Below are 26,292 nucleotides of genomic sequence, written 5' to 3' on the forward strand. Positions count from 1 at the left end.
TATTGGAATATTGTATTTTGTGTTTGGTTCGTTTAGCAGGAATGTAAGATTATAGTGTTTGGTTAAAGGAATAAAAGATTATTGGAATGTATATTTTACCAAATTGTTCTTATTATATATTTGTTTTTAACAAATTGAATTCTAATGTAATTTTACTATAATTAATTTATATATTTTCTTTAAAAATTTTAAATTCATAAAATTTATATATTTTTTTACAAAATTAAAAAGATAAATATGTTTAATGAAAGGGTAAAATATTATTTTATCCCTGTATAAAATTCTAATTATGGATTTTTTTTTGTAAATCTAAAATAGTTTAAGGATAAATTTATAATTTAACATTCGCAGAAATTTTTTTATTCAACGACATAATAATGATAATTTAAAAAAAAAATTAAGGCGTTTTAGTCCAAAACACCGATAATCCAACAATACTTAAGGGAATGGGTAATCACATTCCCGATAATATACCCCCAAAATACCACTGTTGGGAATAAAAATTATCAGCTGTGAATATTTGGCAACCAAAATGGAAGAATAACATTATATTCCCCGAATAATGTGAACGGACTTGAACCAAACATGCCCTTTGTGTTTTTCTTTTTGGCTTCAACTTTTCCTATAAGATCTGTCCCACAAGAACTATGACACTACTAAAACAAATTCAACCAATCATAACGTGTCACGTGAATTTTTTAAAAAATAAAATTTTAACGATTTAATAAATGATTTTTTATTTTTATTAAAATTAATCGGTTAAAATGATCACGTAACGTGTTCTAATTGACCAATTTTTTTATTTAATGATGTTAAAAATAAAACGAAAAAAATAACTTTTGATAATTTGTGGGTAAAATATTATAAAAGTAATATAAAATAAAAATGATAAAAAATACTCTCTCTATCCTATTAATTTTATCTCATGTTGATAAATCACATAATTTTAAGAGATAAATTTGGTCTTATGTCAAATTATAAAAAATAAAAAATGATAAAATTTTTTTTTAAAAAGTGATTGATAGATTTAACAGAGTCTAGAAGAATGAGATATATAGAGAGAAAAAAAGGAAATGAGTGTTGTTATTTGTTAATTTTTTTAATAAATAATTTTAAATTAGACAATTTGAAAATATTAACAAATTTAGTGGGATAGAAAAAATATACTTTGAGAAACAAACGAACTTTTGAGCCTTAAAATTAAGGTAAACTACACGTTTAATACATGAATTAGTACTTTTGTTATATTTTGATACCTAAACTTTATTTTATTTCAAAATCATACCTAATGTTTAGTATATGTTTTAATTTGGTACCCGTCGTTAAAAAAATAACAGAACTGTTGATGTGACGTTTTTTCCAATATTGACGTGACATTACCTTATAATAACACGTCGATATCACCTTTAAGTTTTTAATGTCAGAGTATCAAAATAAAACCTAAACTAAACGTTAGGTATGATGTTGAAATAAAATAAAGTATGGGTACTAAAAAAGAAAACAGTAGTAGTTCAGGTACTAAACATGTAGTTTACCCTTAAAAGTATTAGATGTGTAAAAAGCTGAACCCAAATCGTCCTTAAATAAAAGGACCAAAAGTAAATCAGGCCCAATGTTTCAAAGAACTCAACAGTCTGAACCAACAACTCTATAAAACATAAGACACAGCTCAGAACAGTTAACACGAACACGACACAGCTGAACTAATGTTTTCCACTCCGAGTTCTTCCACCGCCAAAACACTATTATCTCCACTCAGCCAGAAATTCACAAAATTCAGACCCTTTTCTCTTCTTGGTTCCTTTGAATTTTCCACTACAACCTCAAAGCCTGATGTCCAAAACGCTACGCCTCAAAGCCACTCGCAGTTATCCGGTAACTCTTCACAACTGTTGTTTTGCTAAAAAAATCAACATTTGTATTAATATCTGTTTCTTATTATGACGTTTTTTGTTTTTTTTCGTTTTTCTTTGTTGGAAGATTTGGAGAACAGCATATATACAATTTTAACTATAGACCGTTGGGAGTCCTTGAACCACATGGATTACAAGTTAGCCTCTTTAAGACAAGTTCATGGAAGCTAGCTTTGAAATTTCTCAACTTTTTTATCAAACAGCCTGGTTTGAACACAATCATCTTGCTCATGTACTTTCAATAACAATCCATATTCTTGTTAGAGCTAGAATGTATGATTCTGCTAAATCATTGTTGAGGCGCTTATGTAAAATGAGTGTTGACTCCAAGTTTGTTTTTGGCGTTTTGATGGATACATACCCTCTTTGCAATTCAAACCCTTCGGTGTTTGATCTATTAATCAGGGGTTATCTGAAAGACGGAATGATTGATAATGCTTTGGAGACTTTCGGTTTTATGTGTTTTCGAGGATTTAAGCCGTCGGTTTATACTTGTAATATGATGTTAGGTTCAATGGTGAAAGATGGGAGAGTTTGTACAGTTTGGTCATTCTTCAGGGAATTGCTTGATTTGAAGATTTGTCCTAATATTGCTACTTTTAATATATTGATCAGTGTTTTGTGTGCCGAAGGGAAGCTCAATAAAGCTGTTTATTTGCTGAGAAAGATGGAGAACAGCGGTTACCTTCCGACTATAGTTACTTACAATACTTTACTCCATTGGTTTTGCAAGAAGGGGAGGTACAAATCGGCCTTTGAGCTGATTGATCGTATGGGGTCCAAGGGTATTGAAGCAGATGTCTGTACATATAATTTGCTTATTAACGATTTGTGTAGAAATGACCGAAGTGCAAAAGCTTACTTGCTGTTAAAAAAGATGAGAAAAAGAAGGATATCTCCCAATGCCATTACCTATAACACTCTTATTAATGGGTTTGTAAAGGGGGGAAATGTTCGGATTGCTACTCGGATTTTTAATGAGATGGCATATTTTAATCTCGAGCCGAATATTGCTACTTACAATGCTTTGATTGAAGGTCTTTCTAATGAGGGTAACTTTGAAGAAGCTCTAAGACTCGTGGATATGATGGAAAAAGTGGGATTACAACCTAACGAAGTTAGCTACGCAACGCTTTTAAATGGGTTGTGCAGGCATGCTAAGTTCGATTTAGCGAGAAGTATTTTTGAGAGATTGAGGACAATTGGCATGGGTTTTGGTTGTATACCATACACTGAGATGATTGATGGACTATGCAAGAATGGATTCTTCAATAAAGCTGTACATATGCTTCATAAGATGTTCGAGGAAGGTGTGACTCCTGATATTATCACATTTTCCGTGCTTATAAATGGACTTCACAGGGCTGGGAATATAAAAAGTATGAAGGAAATTATATGTAAAATGTATAGAGCTGGTTTTGAACCTAACAAAGTTATTTACTCCACATTAATCTACAATTTCTGTAAGATGGGATTCATCTCTGAAGCATTGAATATCTACAGAATTATGAATTGCAGCGGTCATGCTGCTGACAGTTTTACTTGTAACATTGGTTGCTTCTCTTTGTAGAGATGGAAAAGTTAGAGAGGCTGAAGATTTCATGCGTCACATGAGTCAGATTGGTCCTAATGCTAACTCAGTCACATTTGATTGTCTTTTAAGTGGATATGGAAATTTGGGTGATGGGCTGAAAGCATTTTATTTGTTCGACGAGATGATTAGATTAGGTAATAATCCCAGCTTTTTCACATATGGCAGCCTACTTAAAGGACTATGCAAGGGTGGAAATCTGGTAGAAGCGAAGAAATTTTTGAACAACCTGCATCACATTCCTTCGGCGGTAGATAATGTTGTCTACAACACTATGCTTGCTGGGACCTGCAAATCAGGGAATATGTCGGAATCAGTGGCCGTTTTGGATGAGATGATTTGGTTCGGTATTCTTCCTGATAGTTATACATATACCATCTTCTCAATGAATTTTGTAGAAATGGAAAAGTTGCTGTTGCCCTTCTGTTTCTGGGGAAGCTGATGGAGAAAGGAGTTTTCTTTCCAGATCAAGTTGCATACACCTGTTTAGTTGATGGTCTTTTCAAGGCTGGCCAATCGAGGGCTGCTTCTTATTTCTACGAAGAGATGGAGAAAAAAAGTCGATGTCTTGATGTTATTGCTTTTAATGTTGCTCTTGATGGAAACTCTAGGAGGGGAAAATTGACGAATGTGGAAAATCTGTTTTCCACGATGAGAAGCAAAAGCTTATGCCCCAGTTTGGCTACATATAATATTTTGTTGCATGGATATTCCAAGCAAAAAGACATTCGGAGTTGCTCGGTTCTTTTTAAACTCATGATCGGTAGTGGCATTTTGCCTGATAGGTTATCATCCCATGGCCTCATTCTCGGACTTTGCAAGTCAGGGATGCTGGATGTTGGTATGAAAATCTTGAAAACTATGATATCTGTAGGTGTTGAAGTCGATCGGTTTACATTTAACTTGCTTATTAGCAAGTGTTCTGAAAGAGGTGATACCAGAAGGACCTTTGATCTTGTCAATGTTATGAACCTTTTGGGAATATTTCCTGATGTGGAGACCCTCAATGCAATTATTATCGGGCTCAATAGAAATCTTGCACTTCAAGAATCTCATATTATTTTGCATGAAATGGCTCAGAAGGGTTTCCTTCCCAAGGGGAAACAATATATTAAATTGATTAATGCTATGTGTAGACTTCGGAATTTGCAAACAGCATTCCAAGTGAAGGATGAAATGACATCACTTGGTATTGCTTCACCTGATGTTGCCGAGAGTGCTGTTGTACGAGGACTTGCCTTATGTGGGAAGGTCGAAGAATCAACATTGGTTCTTGATAGGATGCTCCGTGAGCAACTAGTTCCGACTGTTGCTACATTTACAACCCTTATGTACAGGTTCTGCAAAGAAAGCAACGTTGCGGAGGCTTTAAAGCTAAGGAGTAAAATGGAGCTTTGTGGTCTGAAGCTTGACGTTATTGCTTACAATGTCATCATTTCGGGCCTTTGTGCTGAAGGGGACATAGCTGCCGCTTTTGAACTATATCGAGAGATGAAACAAAATGGTTTATGGCCCAATGCCACTACTTTTACTGTCCTAGTTGATGCCCTTCTCACCGAGGGGAGTGACCCTTCCACTGGCGATGTGCTTTTAAAGGACTTAAAGGGGAGGGGAATCATATCTTGTGATTGGGATGGAAGTACAGAACAGTTTCAGAAGGCGTTGATAATTGCCAAGAAAAGGTTGAAGTACATGAATCGGAACAAGAGGAAATAGCGTGGAAGAAAATCCGGAATGTGACACCATGTCATTGGTTACTGAAAATATAGACCGAGTTTGTGCAGATCTGCTTATTGATGAGAGGTTCAAATGGAACTTTTGCTTCTCAACCAGTCATGGCATTCTGGTTTGGTTTTCAGTAAGTCTCTATCTTTTGATCATTTATGGACTATTTTTTCATCCTTTTCAGCTTATACATTTTTAGCTTTCTCAGGTCGGATTCGATTTACGTCTGTCTCAAAATAGCCCTGCAAACCCATGAAGATATCAGATCCAAGACTGTGTAAGTCTCTTCTCCCTTTTTCTCTGGAGCTATTCAGACATGAGCCAAATTTACCCATTTTAAAACACTTTGAAAGGTAAAGTTTGTAGCCTTATACGTTACACCATACCTGTTTTCGGATTGATCTGCTATCTATTTACTGTCTTGTTCAGTACAGTTCTTACCAATTAAACAGTACTTCATGGTTTAGGTTTGTCCCTCACCATCCATACCGTTGGACTCGCTGTACGTGTGGAAATAGTTTCAGCTCGTCAAAGGCTGCATACACTTTGGGAGGAAGATAGATTTCCAGTGAGTGCCCACGAGAACCGGTATGGTGTAACGTGGAAGGCTACAAACTTCAACTAAATATTTCTTAACCTCGCTTTAGATGGTGGGGAAGTAAAATAAAACTCACCTCACAAGGGGATCTTCAGTGGACAAATCGTAATGGATCAAATGAATAAGGTGAGGAAGGGCTCATCGGGTTGGATAGCTGAAATTCGAAGAGATGTCTAGACTTAGGTTCAATACTATTTGATGACGGATAATTCTGATGATGATGATGATGTAAACCTTTGTGGAGCAAATGTCATATAGTATATAGATGTGGTATTACACCAATTCCTGCATAATGTCATCATTTTGTCACCTTCAACCAAGTATTACATTCGATCACCGACGTAACTTTAGACTTCATAACTTAAAAAATCATGACCATTTAAGCCATCAACATTGAACTTTGTTACTATACTAAGATTCTTCCAATGATATTGTTATCTTATTGTGATTCATGCAATTTACAATTTGTGAACGGAAACAAGTCGTTCAGCCTACAAAACCTAGTGATGCACCAATTGTACTGTATTCCATAAAGATAAATATGAGAGTCAGATATGAACTATATATCCTAACATATAAAGTGCATTTATCTTACTCTAATTATAAAGTATTAGATTAGTTGGGGCTTAAGAATTTTACATTCAAATATAATTAAAAAATATTATAAATTATTTGAATCAATCACACACACATCTAATTATATTTCAAATAATTTGAAGGATTATTGACAAGTCCTAATAAATCATATAACCTAACATATAAAGTGCATTTATCTTACCCTAAATTTATATTTTTATGATATTATGTTTAAGAAATATTTTAAAAATAAAAAATAACTCTCACCATTATCATTTCACTAATTCCCCCTTTTCAAGTATAATATTTCTCTTATTTAGCCACTTGCAAAAAAAAGTTTGCGAGTTCCTCTTGCTTTTTCCGTTATCCGTGCCCGCCTCCACGTCATCAGTTCAGTAAAGAGCCTAATGACTCAGTTTCCCCCTTCCCTTTTTCCATTAACCGTCAAAACTAACGCCGTTTATCCCGATTCCAAACTTTTCTCTCTTCTTTTTATCTCTTTCTTCACATTTTCCTCTCAAAAAAAATTCTCTCTCTCTCTCTAAATCGCTCTATATATCTTCCTCTATTTCTTCACTAGAAAAGTTTATCTCAAGAATTCATGTCGGTATGTAATTTTTTGGACTTTTGTTTCCTTTTTCATTTCTGTTTAAATTCATCAATAAAAAGGTGTAATTTTGTTGTGTGGTTTAAATTTTTTTCCTGTTTTTTGATGTAGTTTTTGAGCTTTGGGTTGTTCTGATTCATTTACTTGTTGGGTTTTTGATTCTGAGTTTTAAGTAAGAAAAACCATTTTGTTGCTGATGATCAGAGTTTTAAATTTACCCTTTTTCATCTCTTCGGAACTGCTTTCTTTGATGAGTTTTGCATCTTTTTTTGGGATTTTTTATGTTTTTGTTTTGTTATAATCGATGAATTGTATACCATTTGAGCTATTTACTTGTGTAATGACATGATATATGTTTTTGTTTAGAGGACATGTATTGTTACTTATGTTTTAATGGGTATATAATCTGCAAATGACAGCTTGATTGTGAATGTCATAATCCATAATGTCGTTAATATTATTATTTAGATGAATCTTTTGTGTCAATCGTTTCACATTAAATTAACCAGCACCAAGTAATTAGAGTTCTTTAAGGGATTTATAGCAACATATATTTTAAAGGATATTACTAAATTATGCTTGGATTTTCATGACTTGCTATTATTTTGATACTTTATGTAACTTCATGTTCAACTTTTTGCAGATTCCTTTTTGTCTTGTTGCTGGATAAGTTAAGCTTTTCACTGTATCTTTTCAAGAATGTGATTATTCCATGTTATCTAGTTGTGGTTTTATATCAGTAAAGCATATGACTTTATGTGATCATTTTTCATCTCCATGACTGGTCATTGTGATTTATATTCAATTATTGCTCATTTAGAGGCTTCTGTTTGAACTGTGTAATTGATACTGTTGCTATGTTGGCATGGCTTTCTTTCATTGTTCGACCCACCTAACTTCTCCCTTTAATAAAAATGTTATGCCATTGATTATACCGTAGTTTAGAATACTTATTTCACGAACCGTTTTATGTTTTCTTGTTGGATATCCTATTAAAAAATTGTGACTACGATAAGTTTCTGTTCTTAAACCAGGGTTTTCAAAGTGCTGTCTCTAGAGAAATAACCAGTGTTACTGTTCGGTTAATTTAAACTACACTGTTTATTTAGGTTTTTAATAATGCAAGCTTCAAGGTGCCTTTTTGGCCGCAACGTGCTAAGAATCAGACAATGTGATCTATGCTCTGCTGAAGTCACATTTCTTTCTTTCTTTTTTTCTTTTGTTGAAAATTAAACATGTACAAGTTCCACACCAAAAATACAGTAAGAAACAATGCTCTGTGATGTATGTAATAATACCCTTATAGTAACTAGCAGCTTTCATTTAGCTGTTTCACTGTTATTTGCAGTTTAGATTGCATCTGTGATCTTATCTTCAATTGAATGTGTTGCATTCTAATCACAGTTAGCTATTTAGATGGTTGCTAGCTCAGAATAGAAAAGATTTGCTGGTATGTTCAATCTCTCAAAAATTATGTTTATAATGGCAATGAAAATGTAAAATATCTTATGCCTTACACTAGTAAGTACCTTGGCAGCTTGGGAAACAATTAAGAGTGGGTTATCATATCTTTTTCTTCCTTTCACCGTTTTTTTAGAGTTTAAGAACCATTAATCTTGAGTTATTTTTCTGTAAGACATTTTTGCTTGATAAGTGTGAGACTGTTTTTTTTATTTAAATTTTGAGCTTCGAAGTATCTGTATGCTTGTCGGAAAACTCTTATGACTAGCAATTATGACCGGTTTGTTATTATGGGTAATTGATATGTTGTAGCTATTAGCTACACGGTGATACTCGGACATGCTTTAATTTTGCCAGGTTACTTTTCATGTTATTTCTATCTGCTTACCCTTGTTTATAAGGGTCTTAATGGAGCATTTCACTTTTTACTTTGGCTAATAGGAAAAGGGTCAGCCATTGCCAAAATTTGGTGAATGGGATGTCAACGATCCTGCCTCAGCTGAGGGCTTTACTGTGATCTTTAACAAGGCAAGGGACGAGAAGAAAACAGGTGGCAAACCCGAGTCACCAGCAAAGGCTGATCCTCATGCTAAGCCTGGAGTGGAACCTGGGAAAACCCAACCTGTAAGTAAATATCTAATGACTTGTTTTTGACACCTAATAACAGTTCGTTTGCAATGATTGCTATAAACTGTTGCTAGTTGACATTTCCCTCCGTATATGATGCTATTTTCAGAAAAAATGGTTTTGCTGCGTTCAAGCCCCAGCTGCGGAATCTTGACGAAACCGTACTCGTATAAGACTACTTCCACAAGCATGTTAAAGTCCCACCATATATTCCTAAACAAGATAGGATCTATAGGGCTTGACCTTCTATATTTCCTTTTTTGTGGTGTATGATTTAATTTTTTTTGGGGGGGGGGGGAAGAAGTAAACAAGACACTTACTGTATCTATATATATTGATTTGGTGGGTTGTTATGGCAAACTGTGTTATTTCATTCTGTCTTCGTCTGTGTTACAAAGCTATGGAGCTTTTGCTATGAACATATTCCTTCATGTTACACATGATCGGTGTCCTCAAAAACTTGTCTTTGTTCTCTTGTCTTCATCTTTTTATTGGAATAACATGCAGAACATGTTTCCGGATTATGGCTGTATTTCGATGGCAGTTTATTACATGCAGAAGAAGAATAACATGTTTTCCGGTTATGACTTAACATCATTCACCCATGGTACCATAATAAAAGTTCACTAGAAATAACTTGAACCAATCATGCTTTGGTCTATGTTAATCCTGTTAAATCTAAATTCTACACCGTAACAGAAAATGTCAGTGATTTCATGGATCAATGCATATATCAAGTGCCTGAGATGACGAAAGTCTGCAGTATCCTGTAACTAATAAACATTGCAGTTCGGTGCTAGAACTAAACCCGGGACATTCCAAGCTTTCGTTCAAAAAGGCGTCGGAGTAGGTAAACTTGCAGAACACTAGCTCCAACTAGTGCTGCGGATTCGCATAAGGCCTTGTGAACTGCTCTTCTACTCATTGAGTCATTTACTGCATTTACAGTAGAATGTAAGCATAGATACAGTTCTAAATGATCTAATAAACGTAGTGTAGCAACTTAAATCATATTAGCTTGAACACATAATACAGTGGCACTTCATCGTAATTCGGAATTGGATCTAGCAATTGTGTCAAACTGCTTCGAGGAAAATGTTTCAGGTATCTATGAGCCTGAAGGTTTACTAGCAGACATATAATTTCCAAAGGCACCAATGACAGAACATCATAGACAATTGTCTGTAATTAAAAGTGAAATGTTAACGTGAATATACCTATTTTCTGACGTTCTGTCTGAGCATCTAACCAGTGCTGTTCGAACTGGATGTTATAAAGAGCTTCCTCTAACTTAGATATTTGTTCTAACAAAGGGTCGAAATGCTCTGCAGATAAGCATATGAGAACAACAGTTGGTAAACTTCTTATTAAAGCTTTCACCAGTGGAAAGAGAAACATAAAAGCAAATAAGATACAACTTTAAAGCTTTCACCAGGGGAAAGAGAAACATAAAAGCAAATTAGATACGACTTACCATCCTTTGCATGCTGATCATAGTACGAAAAATGACTTTCATGTACATCGAAGTCGACCGTTTCGTAATAAGGAGATTTATTACTGAAGCAGAAACGGTGGACTCCTTTCTGATGAGCAACAAACTCGAATTTCTCACTTACCTTGTCTCTATAATCTTGAATCTGATCACCGGAAGGTCCTTTCACCTAAGAAAAATTGCAAAAGGTAGCGAGTTCGATAAGACTCTTGAGACACCGAGTTCATAGAGGAGTCAGATCTGATTTTGATTAATAAGATCACCAATTCTCAAAAACTATGACTTTCGGTTCAGTCTTAACAATGCCCTAAGTGCTAGCAATTGAAATATAAGTAGACGAAGTACGAAGGAGACAGGAAGCTTACCACAAGATCAACACCCTCATGACTGTTATGCCAAGACGAATCGGACTTGATGACGACGAACGATACATGAATCGTATCCCCTTCGTACTTGATATCGTGAGAGAAGCATTCTTCTCTATCGATTACGAATCTAATTCCAAACGCGGGATTCGGCGTACACAAGATTGCTAGCAATATAACAGCAGCAAATTCAAGAGATCCAACTTTCATCTGCAAATTACAAAGTCAATGAATCCTAGTTATGAAACAGTACCATCTAGCAAGGTTTTCTTAAACCTTTCACCGAAAACAAGTAATGGAATCAAAAACCCAGATAAATTCGCACCAATTCTATCATCCCCTTCAAGTTCATGATAAAGATTAAAACCAATTCAAAACTATTTAGTGCAGGGGAAAATACAGGAATAAAATATGAAAACAATTCAAAGCTGTGAAATTAAAAAAACCAAAGCTATAAATTTTAATTGAAAATAAATTTAAGTAACCTTTAATTTTCTTTTTCTCTTCAGTTTTTCTGGGAGAGTTTACAGAAAATGTGAGAGTAGATCTTTTGAAGCGTTTTGAAGACAAACAGTAGCAGAGAGGAGAAGACAGTTTTGAAGTCCAACACGGTTTGTCTTCGACGTGGTTATAATCATCAGTATCTCATTTAAAGAATAATATCACTTTGGGTAAAGTACACAAATGTTCACTCTTCTATAGAATTTTGCTTTTTTTAATACTTCAACGGTTAAAAGTTATAAAATTATTATTTTACTATTCATATATTTTAAATTTATTTTTTATTAAAAAATTAACGACAGTCTAATAAAATCATATTTTAGTGATGTCTATAGGCAACGTCGTTACTTTTAAGTACTGGCTCGACTGAATAATATTTCAAACACTGACTCAATGACATAATGTAAACAGAGACTCAATCCATAAAATAAAATCATAATTTTCATTTATAACTTTTAATAATTAAAAAAATCAACAAAATAACACCTTATAAAGTTATAATCAAGAAATCGTTTATATACTTTACCATATCATCTTTGAATCAGTTTGGGCATATTGTTTTGACCCTTTTGGTTTTTTTTAATCTTTTTATTAGTTGATTTTGAAATTTCTTTTAAGTTATAATAAAAAAAATAATTTTGAGTTTCTATAATTACTAAAAAATTATTTAATAAATTATTATGAGACATTAATCTATGAGAATAATATATTTTATATTTATTAGATAAATGACATCTAATAATTTATTTAGAAAACAATTTTTTTTTTGATAAAAACAAATCATATAAGAAATATCTTTTAGAATACATTGTTTGTAATACTTTGTGGGACACGGTTTTATGGATGCGATAAATTTTTTTAGACGGACCCTTTAATATCTTCATCATTCAAAATAAAAATGAAAATAAAAATGAAAATAAAAATAATGAACTAAAAATATAAAATGAAAATGAAAATAAAAATAATGAACTAAAAATATAAAATAATTGTATAAATTTTATTTAAAAAAACTCACTCCCCTATCATCGTCAATAATACTACTTTACAAATATAAAATTTAATCAAATTCGTATCAACACAATAATAAAAGACAATTATTCTCTTTTAAAATACTTGATTTCAATCGATAGTATAAAAATTATCTTATGAAATACTCTATTTCAAGTAATCTTATAAAAAAGATTAATAAGAGGTACAACACTTCTAAATAGGGATGACAAAAAAGCCCGAACCTGACGGGAAAAATCAAAAATCGAATTTAACGGGTCGGGTTCGGGGATGATAAACGGGGACGGGGAAAACCCGTTTAGTTAAACGGGGACGGGGACGTGTTTGGTAATCCCCGCCCCGATTTCCCGATTACCCGGCCCGATAAATATTAAAAATAATTATTTTTTTATATATAATATTAATAACATATTTTAAATTAACCCTTAAATATTTTTTATTATTTTTTTCACCCCATACTGCCCCACTTTAAAACATCGTCCCCGCTTCAATTTCTAGAATTTACCTCAATTTTCGCTATCTCATAATATTCTTTTTTTCTTTTAATAGTGAAAATAGTGCTTACACTTCTTGTTTGCAATCACGTGTGAACCTTTAATATCTTTTAATAGACAAACACATTGTTGGGAAAAGTCTGGTTGGTTTGCTGGTATTGTGCCACTTCCAACGAACGTGTACTTGCTGCTGGGTCCTCGTCCAGTACACCATTACACACCTGAAGCCCACCACTAGCATTGGCAAGCTGGAAATTATGTCCAGCAGAATTTAAAATCAATGCAACTAGCATATTGTCTTCGACTCTTCGACAACAACTCTCATTTTCACCTCGCATTCCAATAACCTCATACAAGCTGTCTCCATTACACAAGTTTTAACGTTCCTCTGACAAAGCGAAACATGTGAATTAGCCATATTAAAATCAGCATCGGGACCTATACCAACATCACATTCTTCCCTAGCAAATGGAACAGCAGCTGCTCTCTAGTATTAAATTCAAAAATTCTAAAAAATTTCGGTTAATTCAAAAATTAACCGAAATTTATTCGGTTCGGTTAATATTTTCGAAAAAAATTTAGTTCTATTAACGGTTAAAGAAAAAAAATCGGTTAATTCAAAAAAAAAATCGGTTAATTCGGTTAATGGTAGTTCGGTCAGTTCGGCCACCAAATTAACCGAATGAACAACCCTACCGATACCCGTTTAAATAAACGTTTATGCTAAACGGGGATACCCGTTTCCCCGCGGTTTTTCTCGATTACCCGATGGGGATCCCCGTTTAAATCCTCGCAGTTTTTTAAACGGGACGAGTACCGGTTTTTTAAATGGGGGACGGGGACGGGGGGACCAATACCCAGCCCGAACCCGGCCCGTTGCCATCCCTACTTCCAAAGCTGATGACGAGACAAATGTGTTTTTGACTTTGGTTCGTAAACGAGATGGAAATAGTTCTGATGACTAAATCCCAAATTAGATACAGTACAAGGACAAGAACCATGCTTTTCCCAGAACTATATTCCACACTCTACATGAATCGATCTACTTTAAAGTCATAAAACAAGCCAAGGAGGCTAAAGCTACAGCTTTGAACATGACAGAAGCCGGTATCCTGCCCTTATCCTTGCGAGAGAACAGTGCTTCATACACGGGTGCATTGAGACCAACCATAAGCCCACAAAGAACAACCTGAGGCATCAACTTCCCCATATCCCGACCCCACAAAAACATCTTAACTGCACCCACTACACTCAACATGTTCACCATTGCCAATGTTGATATAACAGTAAACATGATGGATGTGCTCCCGAAATCCATGATCTCTTGCCGGTACCTCGTTGAGGCATCGTCGGTGACGACCTTGGCCGTGATGGTAAACGTTGTCTTAGACAATCCGAGTTGTCTCACTACGCAGTCGATGAAGGCAAAGAAGAAGGAAGTTGTTCCTCGTATCATCCACATTCTCTGCGAGTTCCACCAAGCTTTGAATGTGCTTCCATGGAATAGTGCCTCCGCTATGCTGTAAAGGTTCTTGGATATGAATACATATGCAAAGGGTATAAACCATCTGTTTGATACCTGAGACCCAAAATAATGCACCAGTTTACAATCTGAAAAATGGGTTATGAAATGGTCAAATTCTTAGCTTAGTCCCTTTTACTATGCGCAGATTAAGAAATTAGTTATTGTCCTTTAATTTGATATAATTTGATCAGTTAATTTTATAATGTTACTAGTTGGTCCAAAAAGACATCATTAACAATTCAGATTAAAATGCATATTAGTAAATTGGCCCCTAATACACATTGATTCTCAATTTGGCCCTTAAAGTTTTTTTTTGTTAGAAATGGTACCTAAATTATCATTGTTCCCGATTTACCAAAAGAATACTATCCAATAATAATGTGACACATGACATGTGGAGATAGAGTCAAGATGTAACTAAAATGTGGGCTTAATGTCTAATTATTGAGCCATCAATTTAAAATTTTAAAATTAAAAGATCATGGTCTAAATTGTTTAATTTTGAAATTGACAATGATTATAGGGGGTCAAGCTTAATTTGCCTAATTTCAAAACATGCAGGGATCTAAGAAGTATTTGAACTGAAAAATAGGGGCCAAAACTTATTTTTTTTCTAGTTTCAAAACAAGAGGGGGCTTAAAAGTAAGTAGACCTTATCAAATTAAATATGAGGATTAAGTCTTAAATTTGAGCATAGTAGAGGACTAAAACTATAATTTGACCTTATGCAATTAAGCTTTGAGATGAATTGCATATGTACCTCTGGGAATAAGGAATGCCTTGCAACAAAGAGAAGGGAAGAGCAATTGCATAATAGAGGTGAGGTAGGGAAGATGGAGCCCATAACAGATAAACACAGTACCCCATTTGTGCACCCAATTTGAGCTTGTTGTGTCCGTAGATGAAAGGACAGTATTTGGACAAGAAGATTTGGAACATTCCATCCGACCACCTTGTCCACTGAACAAGAGCTATGTCCAAGGTTGGTGGAGCAACTCCTAGGAAAGCAGTGTTGTCCGGATTGTAATAAACTGATTTCCATCCCCCGCAATGTATTCTCAACCCTGTCAACATATCTTCAGTTGGACAGCCGTATATCAATCCCATCTGCATGGACAAACAACGATGCATTCGATTCGAATCATCGGTTTCACGATGTTCATATTAGTCTAGCTTTGATTACGTGTTTAGTTTACAGATTCGTAACAGTATAACCATACCTCGTTTCCCCATTGAGTTCCCTTCTCATATCCACAACTAGCAGAACTTTTGATGCGTCTTCCAATTCATGAACTGTCCTGTCATCATCCTTCCTCGTCTCCCAAATCGATAATCCTTTATATTCCTCAGAATACTTGCTTCCGCAAAGACTCGTTCGCCGGTGAAAGCAGCCGGTGCCGCAATACAATGCCGCGCCGTAACTGCCCACTCCGGGAAGTTCAACCTTCAGAACCACTGTGGAGGTATTTCCATAAAGATCATTCTTGGTGATGTTATTGAAACACTGTGGATGCTGCACAAAAGCAAACTGATGGCCCCTTTCTTCATCCATGAAGCAAAGAGCCTCTTTTATCGAGTCTGCGTTATTCGCGTACATGTCGCAGTCCAAATTTAGAATGATTGCTCCATTGCTGATCTCTGATGACACCTTTATCTGCATCATTCCATTGTTATTTTCAGTACAAATTGAGTCCTTTATTCTTTTGTCAAAGGAGAGAGCCAATTACCAGTGCATTCATGGCTCCTGCTTTAAAGTGATGAGGGCAACCGGGTCTCTTCTCTCGAGCCATGTAAACCAGTGTCGGCAATCGACATCCGTCGATATCCACTTCATTTGCGTCTCTTCCATCGATCACAATCTGAAAAACAAAATGAAAATTTCTCAAATCATATCATCAATATCTAAAATCTCTGCAGGGTGAAAAATGCATGTGTTTCACCTGCACAATGGGCTGATGATTTTGCTTGGTTACATTACAATTCCACTCGGAAAATCCTTTGTGTTGATTCTTTAGTTCTTCTGGAACACAACCTTTGTTAATCACTGCTTCAATTCGTTTCACCATATCTCCATATTGTTCCTTCGAAATTAAAGAAAACAACAACAACTAATCATTTAATCAAACCAAATTCTGGGGATCTATCTTGTTTCTCTTGGTAAAAGTACAGTATAGGTCCCTGTATTTAGCATGAAGCACATTTTTATCTATTTACTCTTAAAGACTTTTCAAAAAAAAAATTGCACGTTCTTTTATATTTTTCTCATTTTAAGAATATGGATTAAAATGCAAACTGTACTATACTACAGGGATCTTAACAGTATAGTTACTTTCTTTTTCTACATGCTACTAAACTATATATTTAATATTTACCTTGATGAACAGCCATTTTTTAATATTTGCAGTTTCTTCAGGCGCATCAAAGCTGTGGGTAAAGTAAGCCTCAGGGGACCTTGGTTCAACGTTGAACTTTTTGCAAAACGGGATCCAAAGCTTAGCAAAACGACAGGCCTCCAAGAGGGCATAAAAGGTGAGTTCTGATCCACCGTCATCGGAAAGATAGACACTGAGTTTATCGGTGGGATAATTCAATGACATCGCCGATAATACGGTGTTAATCACCAAAGTCGGTGGCTCCAGCATAGGATCCGCCGTGCATACGAATATGTCCACCCCCGGTAACTTGTCCTCAGAGCTGCGATCGATGGTCAAAATAAGTAAAATGTACATATACGCTGAAATTTTACACGTTTTTTTAATGTATTAATATACTATATTTTTGTATAATTTCTAATTAAATTATATTTTAATTCATAATTATAAACATTACCCATATAAATATAAAATATTATAATTATGCTTATAATAAACTCAAATTTTATAAATGGTCGTACATAGAGAATGAAAGGGTGTTTTTGTCCTCCCAAAATTTTAATTTAATAATATTTTAAATCCTTTTTAATTTAAACTTAAATATAAAAAAAATTATCTCTTTTAATTCTTTAAGTTAAATACGGACTAAATTTTTATTATTTTAAATTTAAATACCTTATTTCCCCTGATATTGAATATATACATTCAAACTCATTTATTGAATATATCTTTTTTCTGTACATATTTTTGTAGTTTTGCCACTTGAAGACGTACGACAACCACATAATGTGAAGGAGTGGCACGCTCTCCAAGATTTAGAATTAGCTTATCAAGTATAAAATTGGCGGACTAAATTTAAAAATTATGTTAAAAGGGCTTAAATTGAATTATTTATTTTAATAGGGATTAAAGATGAAAATTTTGCATTTAATTAAACTAAATTAGATGTTTAATTACCTTTGAGAGAGATTGTGTTTGAGAGGATAGTAACGAACAACGTTCCAACGAATAGCTTGAGTAAGGATCCAATAAAACCCGAAGCCTAGTTCCGCAAAAAACATCCCGATCCATAGCCATCGACCCCTCTCGCCGGCGCTCGGGATGTTCAACAATCTATATGCCCATATCGAACATATCCCGACGAATATGGACGACGAAAACAACCGGAAAGTGAGCTTGCCCTTCGCTTCTTTCGTTTCGAAAAGAGGCAACTTGTTTGCTTTCTCTTGCACCACCGGTTGCTGAGTTCCACCCATCTGTATCTGCCGTCTCTCACTGACCTACGGAACTTATGGATACACAGCAACTAACCTTAGCCAAGGGATATACATATATAGAAAGATATTACATGTGCAAATAGAAAGGAAGAGATTAGACAACGTTTGACTGAGACGATAACGACAAGTAACTATCTTACAATACTGCAATCGTATGTGTAGATAAATAATAGATTGATTTTATCCCATTACGCCACCTTATGTTACAGAAGAGTTGCAAATTTAGATGTAACCATGGTTTGTTTGTCCTTCTGTCGTGATCTATGAATGCACCATTACATGTAGTTTATCAAATCTTGTCTAGAAGTGACCATGTATCTAATCTTAGCCAATTAAACATCTACAAAGGGATGATAATGAATTGGGTTGGTTGGGTTTTTTACTCTGTTCAAATCAAACTGAAAAACTAAATCTTTCCATTTAATTTGATCCGATTTGACTCGGGTTTAAGATAATTTCATTAGACTCAAAATTCAATCTAATTTTTTAGATAAAAATTTCTATCATATAAATCATTCAAAACTTTGTTTTTTATTACCTAAACTATTACTTTTATTTTATTTTGGTATCTAAACTTTATTTTTTTCAAATTATACCTAATGTTTAGTTCAAGTTTTAATTTGGTGCCCTGCTGTTAAAAAATTAACAGAACTATTGATGTGATATATTTTTTTTCCAACGATCATGTGGCATTACCTTATGATGACACATCAATATCACTGTTAAATTTTTAACGGTGGGGTACCAACATAAAACCAAAACTAAGTATTAAGTATGATTTTGAAAGAAATAAAGTTTAATTACTAAAATAAAAAATTAATATTTTAGGTATTAAATGTGTAATTTACCCTTTTTTATTTTCATTTTACCTTTCAAAGAGTAGTTTCCATAACAATGGGAAAAAAACAATGTCCACAACATTGACATATTGTGAACGTTTCAAGATTTTTTTTTATGTAAATATAGCTATTGATTTTATTTAAAATAAAAAAATCTAAAATTACATAGAAGTTCGTAAATTAAATATATAATTAGAATATTTACTTATAATCATTAACGCAATAAAGTAGCAACTTGAAATCATTCAAAAACCATACGAGGTAATGTTAAAATCATCTAATAAACTTGAACAAAAAGATAGATACAAACAAATCTAGCTGTATTAACAAACGATCTACAACAATGGATTAAACTATTGAATGGTCACCAACAACCGCAAATCAGAATCGAGCGTCCTGAGAAAATTATCTGCGAACACAAACTATGTATCCAAGTCCAATCCGACGGTCTAAAATAAGGAAGATCAACATGATAAAATATAATCACTCTCTTGACCAGTTGAGACGATGTTAAATCCGACCTTGAAAAAACAGTTAAACAACCGAAAACATATCATAAGAATAGAAAAAACGTATTATAAATATAGAGAAAAATATACTATAAAACTTAGCCACCTACATTGCTATGTCAATCGAAAAGCAATAAAACTTAAAGCACATGCTAAGTCGATTATTATTATCATGATTATTATTATTTCAACAAATGGTTCCTGATTATAGTATACTGATTTATTAAGCATTTGATTATAAATATAAAATATATAAATGGCCCCCCAATTATATATTATTATTTTGTTAAGTTTTTTGATTATTAAAAGTTATAAAATGATCATCCGATTATTCATATGTTTTAAACTCGTTATTTTCTACATGATTTTAGATTAGATGGACGAATTTATAAAATTTTAGGAGTAAAAATAGATTATAAAAACTACAAAAAAATGTATATTTTATGAGAATTTGAAATTTTTAGAAGAGATGATTGTCCCTGACAGCCTCCCTTTATTTATCCCTACTCATTTTCAGACTCAAGGTTTAGACTTTGGTATAAGAGTGGAAATTTTTGTAAGGTGTAGTTTGGCGAGCTGCTTTTTACATTCTTCAGTTAGCATAATACTTACTATACATAGCAAGCCACCCCAATTCCTTGAGATTCCCTTATTGTCAAATCCTTGAAATTTTGAACATTTTTACATGCTGTGTTTTTTACTCCTTGTCTTTTTCCCCTGTATAGTGTTCACAGTTTTTGCTTGATGATGTAAAAGTATCAGAGCTGCTGATTGATTACAGACAAGCCCTTTTTTATCTGTTTCTTTGTCTTATGTTCGAAAAAGAAAAGGAAAAATATTTTTTTATCTTCATTCAATATTGTTTTGACGTTGCAGGGAAAAGACATTCATGATTCAAGTCATTTGCTTCTTTTGCATTCAGCACCTGTGGCATGTAGTTTGTATCTATGCAGGCTAAGGTAGAACATAGTTTACATAATTTTGAGGGCAAACGAGCTGTGTTAGATAAAGTTCTTTATGGAATTGCTAAGCAGGCTATGGTCTATTAGGTTCTTCAATCCAACATATCCATGCTCCTTATTTATTCAGATTCATTTCTACAGGTTGGTGTTTATGGATGTAGCCTGCAGAGCAGTTCATATTGTCGTTAGGTTTCTCCAAATAAGTCGTCAGCTTAACATAGTTCGAGTCCAACTGTTGAATCAATGCTTAATCATCTTTTCCAACGATGCGAGGCTTCTTTACAACTCGTTCATTCGGTCATTATGCCAACACAAGTCATTTCAGGTGCGCTTACTGAGGAATAAGGTTTGCATACTAGCATTCAGTTTATCTGTCCATCTTTTACTAGGAACAAATTCTTGTGACAACAGTTACATATGTTATGGATAGACAATTAACTTCACTTGCATGTGGAAGACTAGAGAGAGAGGTCATTAGTGAACAGAAACAACGTGCTAATAATTCTGGAAATTGTTCTGAGACCATGAGGTAGCTTCTCTAATGATAAAGTAAGAATTGGGGGAGGAAAAGGAAGAAAGAAGAGAGCTTAAAGTAACTTCTATGACAAGCTACTTCAAATGAAAATGAGCATTTTGTAGCTTAAAAAACTCCTACAGGTGTAAATAGGTTTTACCAGTTTACATGTCCTGGTTATTAACAGTTTTGCAATGGATTTTAATAAGTTCAATAGGCTGTTGTCTGAAACTAGTTTGTGTTATGGACCACCTTCGGGAGCAGCAACCGAAAGGCCAGACTCGCACGCGCAAGTAAGGTCGTTTGTCTCAAAGCCCGACAATGATGTTGCACGAAAACAAGGTGGACAACGTCAAGGTCAGTCATTAAAAACACCTGATAGTCGGTCAAGAACCAATGCCGGTGAAAACCCGGAGGCACCGGAATTTTTCGATTTTGGTGCTGCAAAATTTGCTCAATGCAAGTCAGGCCTGCTTTTGGTGCTTGTAGATGGAAGAGATGAGGAGATTGGTAAGGGAAAAGTACATCAGTCATGGAAAGTGGCATCCCACTTATAGATTCATCAGATATGGAATCAAACATTACATCAAGCATGCCAATGCCATCCAATCCAATCATCCTCAAGCTTGGGTCCATTTACAGGTATTACAAAGCAACTATTTGTACCAAGACTAACTAAAAAAACAAAAGTAAATACGTTTGGAAATTTGCATATGTAGGAGAAAAGAAATATACTAAGAAAACTATATTATAATTTGTAAAAAAAAATAACCAAAACGATATCAATATAAAATAAGACATATACAACATATAAGATTAATATGGTTCGACCTTACCTACCTCCATAGACGAGATGAACAATAATTCACTATAAATATAGAGAACACGAAGAATACATGTATCAAATAGAATGGAAGACAAAAATACCCTTACACTTTGAGACATTCTACATTAGTGTCCAAGAAGTACAATAATTCACTATTAGAATTATAATAAAATTTAATTTAATTATTAATTATAATTTAATTCAAAATATATCAAAAACAAAAAGAATGGAAGACAAATTACATGACTGATGAGATGAATGAGAGAGATCGGAGGAGCTGAAAAGCAAAGCAAAGCAAAGCAATTGGATCAAAACCAAACTATTTAGCATCTTCTCTTTCAGTCATTGTCATTTTGTCACTGCTCCGCCCATCACTCGAGACTTTTAACGTGCCACCCCTGTCCACTTTTCTTCCAACTACTACCCTTCAGACACAAATACCCTTACACTTTGAGACATTCTACATTAGTGTCCAAGAAGTACCATTTTTCTCTATCAGTCGAAACAGTCTTTCTAGCTTTTTCTCTCTTCACTGTCCTTGCTTATATAAAATTTTGTTTCAAACTGTTTTCAAATATTCAAACTCTCTCTAAAGTTACAACATTTACTATTTGAATCCTTGAAAGAGAAGATAGCTAAGCCCCTTTTGACTAAAACCCCATGAATGTTTTTCTTCTTCTTTCCCTTAGAAGCCTACTTCTTTCTTGGCAGAGAATTTTTGATCAAATTTTCTTGGGAGATTCCTGTCCAAAGTTTGGGTCTTTCTGGGTGGGTTTTGGTCTTTAGGTTGAAAGACTAAAAGGGTTTTTGTAGAAAGAAGGAACAGTATGAGATCAAAGAAGATGTACATCAAGCTGTGAAGAGATTTTAGTTTTAGACAAGGTGATCCTTCAAAATTTTCTTTTCTTTTCGTTTGACTACTTTTGGTTTTAGTCGTCGTAGGTAAAGTTTTTACTTTTGTTTACAGGATCTTGTTTGTTTTGTTGAATAATCTTTTACAGTTCATTTCACTTCTATGCTTGACTTGAGATATCAATTTTGTCATGTTTTGAGTTCTAGAAAATTTTCTTAAATGTATTTATTTATTTCTCTGGTGTTGAGCTAGGGTTATTGTTGCTTGAATTTCTGGGGCAAAGTTAAAGCTTCATGTTCTTAGAAAGGTGATTAGATAGTCAAATTTGGTTGAAGACTTTAGAAGGATATTTAAGGTATGTACAGCTTCATGATGTTGAAATATTTCTTGGCGATTTTGACTATTTTTTGTACTAGAATCTGTTTCCGTTGATGGTGTTGAAGCTTTGGGTAATCTAGGACAGATGTATAACACAGGTTCCACTTGTTAACCTGAAGCTTTGGACTGGAATCTATTTTTGATTAGTGTACTATTGCCAGCCTGAAGCTACTAGTCTATGTTGTGATCGAGCAATCGATTTAAGATGTCGAAATATGTAATAATGCAAAAGAATCATTTGGCCCTGGAGGAGTCTAAAGTTTCTTTGAGATCATGTTTCACATTCTTTCTGCTGAGACATGTTGGTTTTGGAGATTATATTGCACGTCTTATTGAGTTTGTCTCATTTGTCGAATTCGTGCTGATTTTTACCCTTTGTTGAACTTGTGAACTTCAGACACAAACAATAAAGACGTGAGACATTATGGTTGCAAAGGGACTTCAGAATGCTACCAACTCTCCGAAAGTGGAGGTAGGAGAGATAGACACCAGTGCACCTTTCCAGTCTGTTAAAGATGCTGTCACTCTTTTCGGTGAAGGCGCTTTCTCTGGGGAAAAACCTGCCATCAAAAAGGCAAAAGCTCAATCTGCGGAGGTACTATTGACTCACCGAAGATTTCTTTCTTCTTTCACCTCAAATTTTGTGACAAGTTGTAATAGTATACGTGTTTTCTCGACTTGGATATGATATCTGTGGCACGTTCAAGTTTTTCCTTTCACATTTTTTATTCCCTTGTTCTCATTCATCACTAATGGCTGTAAGTGTTAAAATGTCTATGAACCATACCACCAAGGATCATGAAAATAGAATCTACCTTTGTATGAGAATCCCACGTGGCAATTAGACCTTGTTAAGAAGCGTTTTTGTCATCTTTCCAAGATTCATTTATTAATCTTCAACTGTTATTTGTTTTCGAGTTGCAGAGAGTTCTAGCCAAGGAGACTCAGCTTCATATCACTCGGAAAGAATTGAAAAGGTTAAAGGAACAACTAGAAAATGCCGAGACAACCAAGGCTCAAGCACTTGTAGAGCTGGAAAGGGCTAAAAGAACCGTTGAGGAACTGTCTCATAAACTCAAAACTGTTAACGAGTCGAAAGAATGTGCAATCAAGGCTACAGAAGCTGCAAAGAATCAGGCAAAGCAGATTGAAGAAGCAAATTCTGATATTCTTCCCGGAGCTGACGGATTTAGGAGCCTAGACTTGGAAACTGCAAGGGAACAATACATGACCGTAATTACCGAACTTGATGCGGCTAAACAAGAATTGAGGAAGCTTCGTCAGGACTGTGATTCATCCTTGGAAGCAAAAATTGCTGCCTTCAAACAGACAGAAGAAGCTGAACATGCAGCTGAGGTTAACATGGAGAAGGTTGGAGAGGTGTCTAGGGAAATTTCATATTTACAGGAGTCAATCGGACAAGTGAAGCTTGCATCTCTTGAAGCACAGCAAAAGCAAGCCGAAATGTTCACCGAAAAGGATTCTCGGAGGCAATTATATAAAGCTACCCTTGAGGAGTCAACAAAGAAGTTGCTTGCTTTGAAGAACGAATTTGACCCTGAGCTTATGCGAAATCTTGAAGCAAAACTGGTTGAAACGGATAATCAGATTGGGGATTTGCAGAAGCAGATGGAAAATGCAAAGGCTTCAGATCTGGACTATGTGCAAACTGTTACCTCAGAGCTAGATGGTGCTAAAGAATCACTGCAAAAAGTCGCTGATGAAGAGAAGTCCTTGAGAAGTTTGGTGGAGTCTCTTAAGGTGGAACTAGAAAATGTGAAGAAAGAGCATTCAGAGCTGAAGGAGAAAGAAGCAGAAACAGAGTCCATTGCAGAGAATCTGCATGTTAAGCTTCGGAAAAGTAAAGCTGAGCTTGAAACTTACCTTGCAGAGGAATCCAAAACGAGAGGTAACTGTGAAGAAATGATTTCAACCCTCCAACAGCTATCAGGGGAAACAGAACATGCGTGGCGAGAAGCGAAAGAGATGAAAAAGGAAGCTGAGAAGCTAAAGGTGGAATCTGAAACCTCGAGAATTGCACTTGAGGAAGCAGAGAAGCAGCTGGCAGTTGCTCTGGAAGACGCTGAAGCTGCAAAAGAAGCCGAGACTAGGGCGCTTGATCAAATAAAGATGCTTTCTGAGAAAACAAATGCTGCACGGGCCTCAACCTCTGAGTCTGGAGCCAATATAACTATCTCCAGGGAAGAATTTGAGTCTTTGAGCCGGAAAGTTGAAGAGTCGACCAATTTAGCTGAAATGAAAGTGGCAGCTGCTATGGCTCAGATAGAAGCTGTGAAGGCTAGTGAAAACGAGGCCCTTAAGAGGTTAGAGGTGACTCGGAAAGAGATTGAAGACATGAAGGTCGCAACTGCAGATGCTTTGAAGGGGGCTGAGATGGCTGAAGCTGCAAAGAGGGCCGTGGAGGGAGAGCTCCGAAGGTGGCGTGAAAGGGAACAAAAGAAAGCAGCTGAAGCTGCATCTCGGATACTGGCAGAAGCACAGATGACAACAGAATCATCCCCGCAGCACTACAGAATTCAAAAGCCGTACCCACCAGAGAAAATTGTTCAGGTTAGCAAGTTAGAAAAGGAGAAGTCTTCCGTCTCGAAAAGGTTCTCTTACCTAATATCAGCGGCATCTTCAATCGGAAAAAGAACCAAATCGAGGGTGGATCTCCCTCTTATCTGCCTGGTGAGAAGCCTCTGTAACATTGCCTGATCTTTGTACATTTTATCAATGGTTGTGAGAAACATATATTTGGTTGTGTACATCTGAGAACTGTGAAGTCAAATCCCTGTTATTTTGTCTGGCGTGAGGAATTTAATTTGGAAATACCAAGGATTAGTTTGCAAGCAACATGGAGTAAATGGCATCTGTGTATATGGCTACTATTAGGTTAATTGATGACTTAGCAATGGAAATGAATGCTTGTGTTTGTATTTTAAGTGCCAAAAGTTCTTTGGAGAGCAATGTGGTGGCAATGATGTTGATGAACCTTTGGCAGTAATCAAAATTTAAGCTTTTTTAATGCTTTTGGCCACTCAAATGGCTTGTTTTTCAAGACTGGTTGAATGCATCCAGGCAATGGCATCCTTCATCTAGTGGAATAAATTAAACATTCTTCTAAAATTAAGCTACTGGTGGGTGAGAATTAGCCAAAATACTTGAAAAAAATGTCCAATTAAGAGTCCAGTATTGCATCAACATCACTATCATTCACTGCTAACATCCAAGAATACATATGCAACACGTGTTTCTTCACACCCTGATTATCAGCCT

General features: G+C 35.0%; 3 protein-coding genes and 1 pseudogene across 3 annotated transcripts; 3 read left to right on the plus strand and 1 right to left on the minus strand.

Moving 5' to 3' along the window:
• The first annotated feature begins 1,657 nt into the window (after positions 1–1,657).
• Positions 1,658–5,585, plus strand: LOC120160225 (pentatricopeptide repeat-containing protein At5g55840-like). Its single transcript, XM_039170637.1, is given in 6 exon segments — positions 1,658–1,875; positions 1,981–2,076; positions 2,079–2,126; positions 2,129–3,461; positions 3,463–3,878; positions 3,881–5,585. Coding segments are annotated over 6 exon segments (3,402 nt in total). The 5' UTR covers positions 1,658–1,706; the 3' UTR covers positions 5,221–5,585.
• Positions 5,586–6,899: 1,314 nt separating this feature from the next.
• Positions 6,900–9,517, plus strand: LOC120160243 (protein NOI4-like). Its single transcript, XM_039170657.1, has 3 exons — positions 6,900–7,010; positions 8,913–9,095; positions 9,208–9,517. The coding sequence occupies exons 1-3, from the start codon at positions 7,005–7,007 to the stop codon at positions 9,250–9,252; spliced, it is 234 nt and encodes a 77-aa protein (XP_039026588.1). The 5' UTR covers positions 6,900–7,004; the 3' UTR covers positions 9,253–9,517.
• A 218-nt stretch (positions 9,518–9,735) lies between these two features.
• LOC120160244 lies at positions 9,736–18,143 on the minus strand (annotated as a pseudogene).
• A 4,546-nt stretch (positions 18,144–22,689) lies between these two features.
• LOC120160229 (WEB family protein At5g55860-like) lies at positions 22,690–25,967 on the plus strand. Its single transcript, XM_039170644.1, is given in 6 exon segments — positions 22,690–22,724; positions 22,888–22,990; positions 23,411–23,608; positions 23,938–25,615; positions 25,618–25,788; positions 25,824–25,967. Coding segments are annotated over 3 exon segments (1,953 nt in total). The 5' UTR covers positions 22,690–22,724; positions 22,888–22,990; positions 23,411–23,437; the 3' UTR covers positions 25,722–25,788; positions 25,824–25,967.
• The last annotated feature ends 325 nt before the right edge of the window (positions 25,968–26,292 follow it).

This window comes from Hibiscus syriacus, unplaced genomic scaffold (genome assembly GCF_006381635.1).
Source record: "Hibiscus syriacus cultivar Baekdansim isolate YM2019G1 unplaced genomic scaffold, ASM638163v2 tig00111392_pilon, whole genome shotgun sequence".
Taxonomy (NCBI): Eukaryota; Viridiplantae; Streptophyta; class Magnoliopsida; order Malvales; family Malvaceae; genus Hibiscus; species Hibiscus syriacus.

Coding starts and splice junctions, on each gene's coding strand:
- LOC120160243 (XM_039170657.1), top strand. Junction 9,096..9,207: donor AACCTGGGAAAACCCAACCT/GTAAGTAAATAT, acceptor TGCTATTTTCAG/AAAAAATGGTTTTGCTGCGT.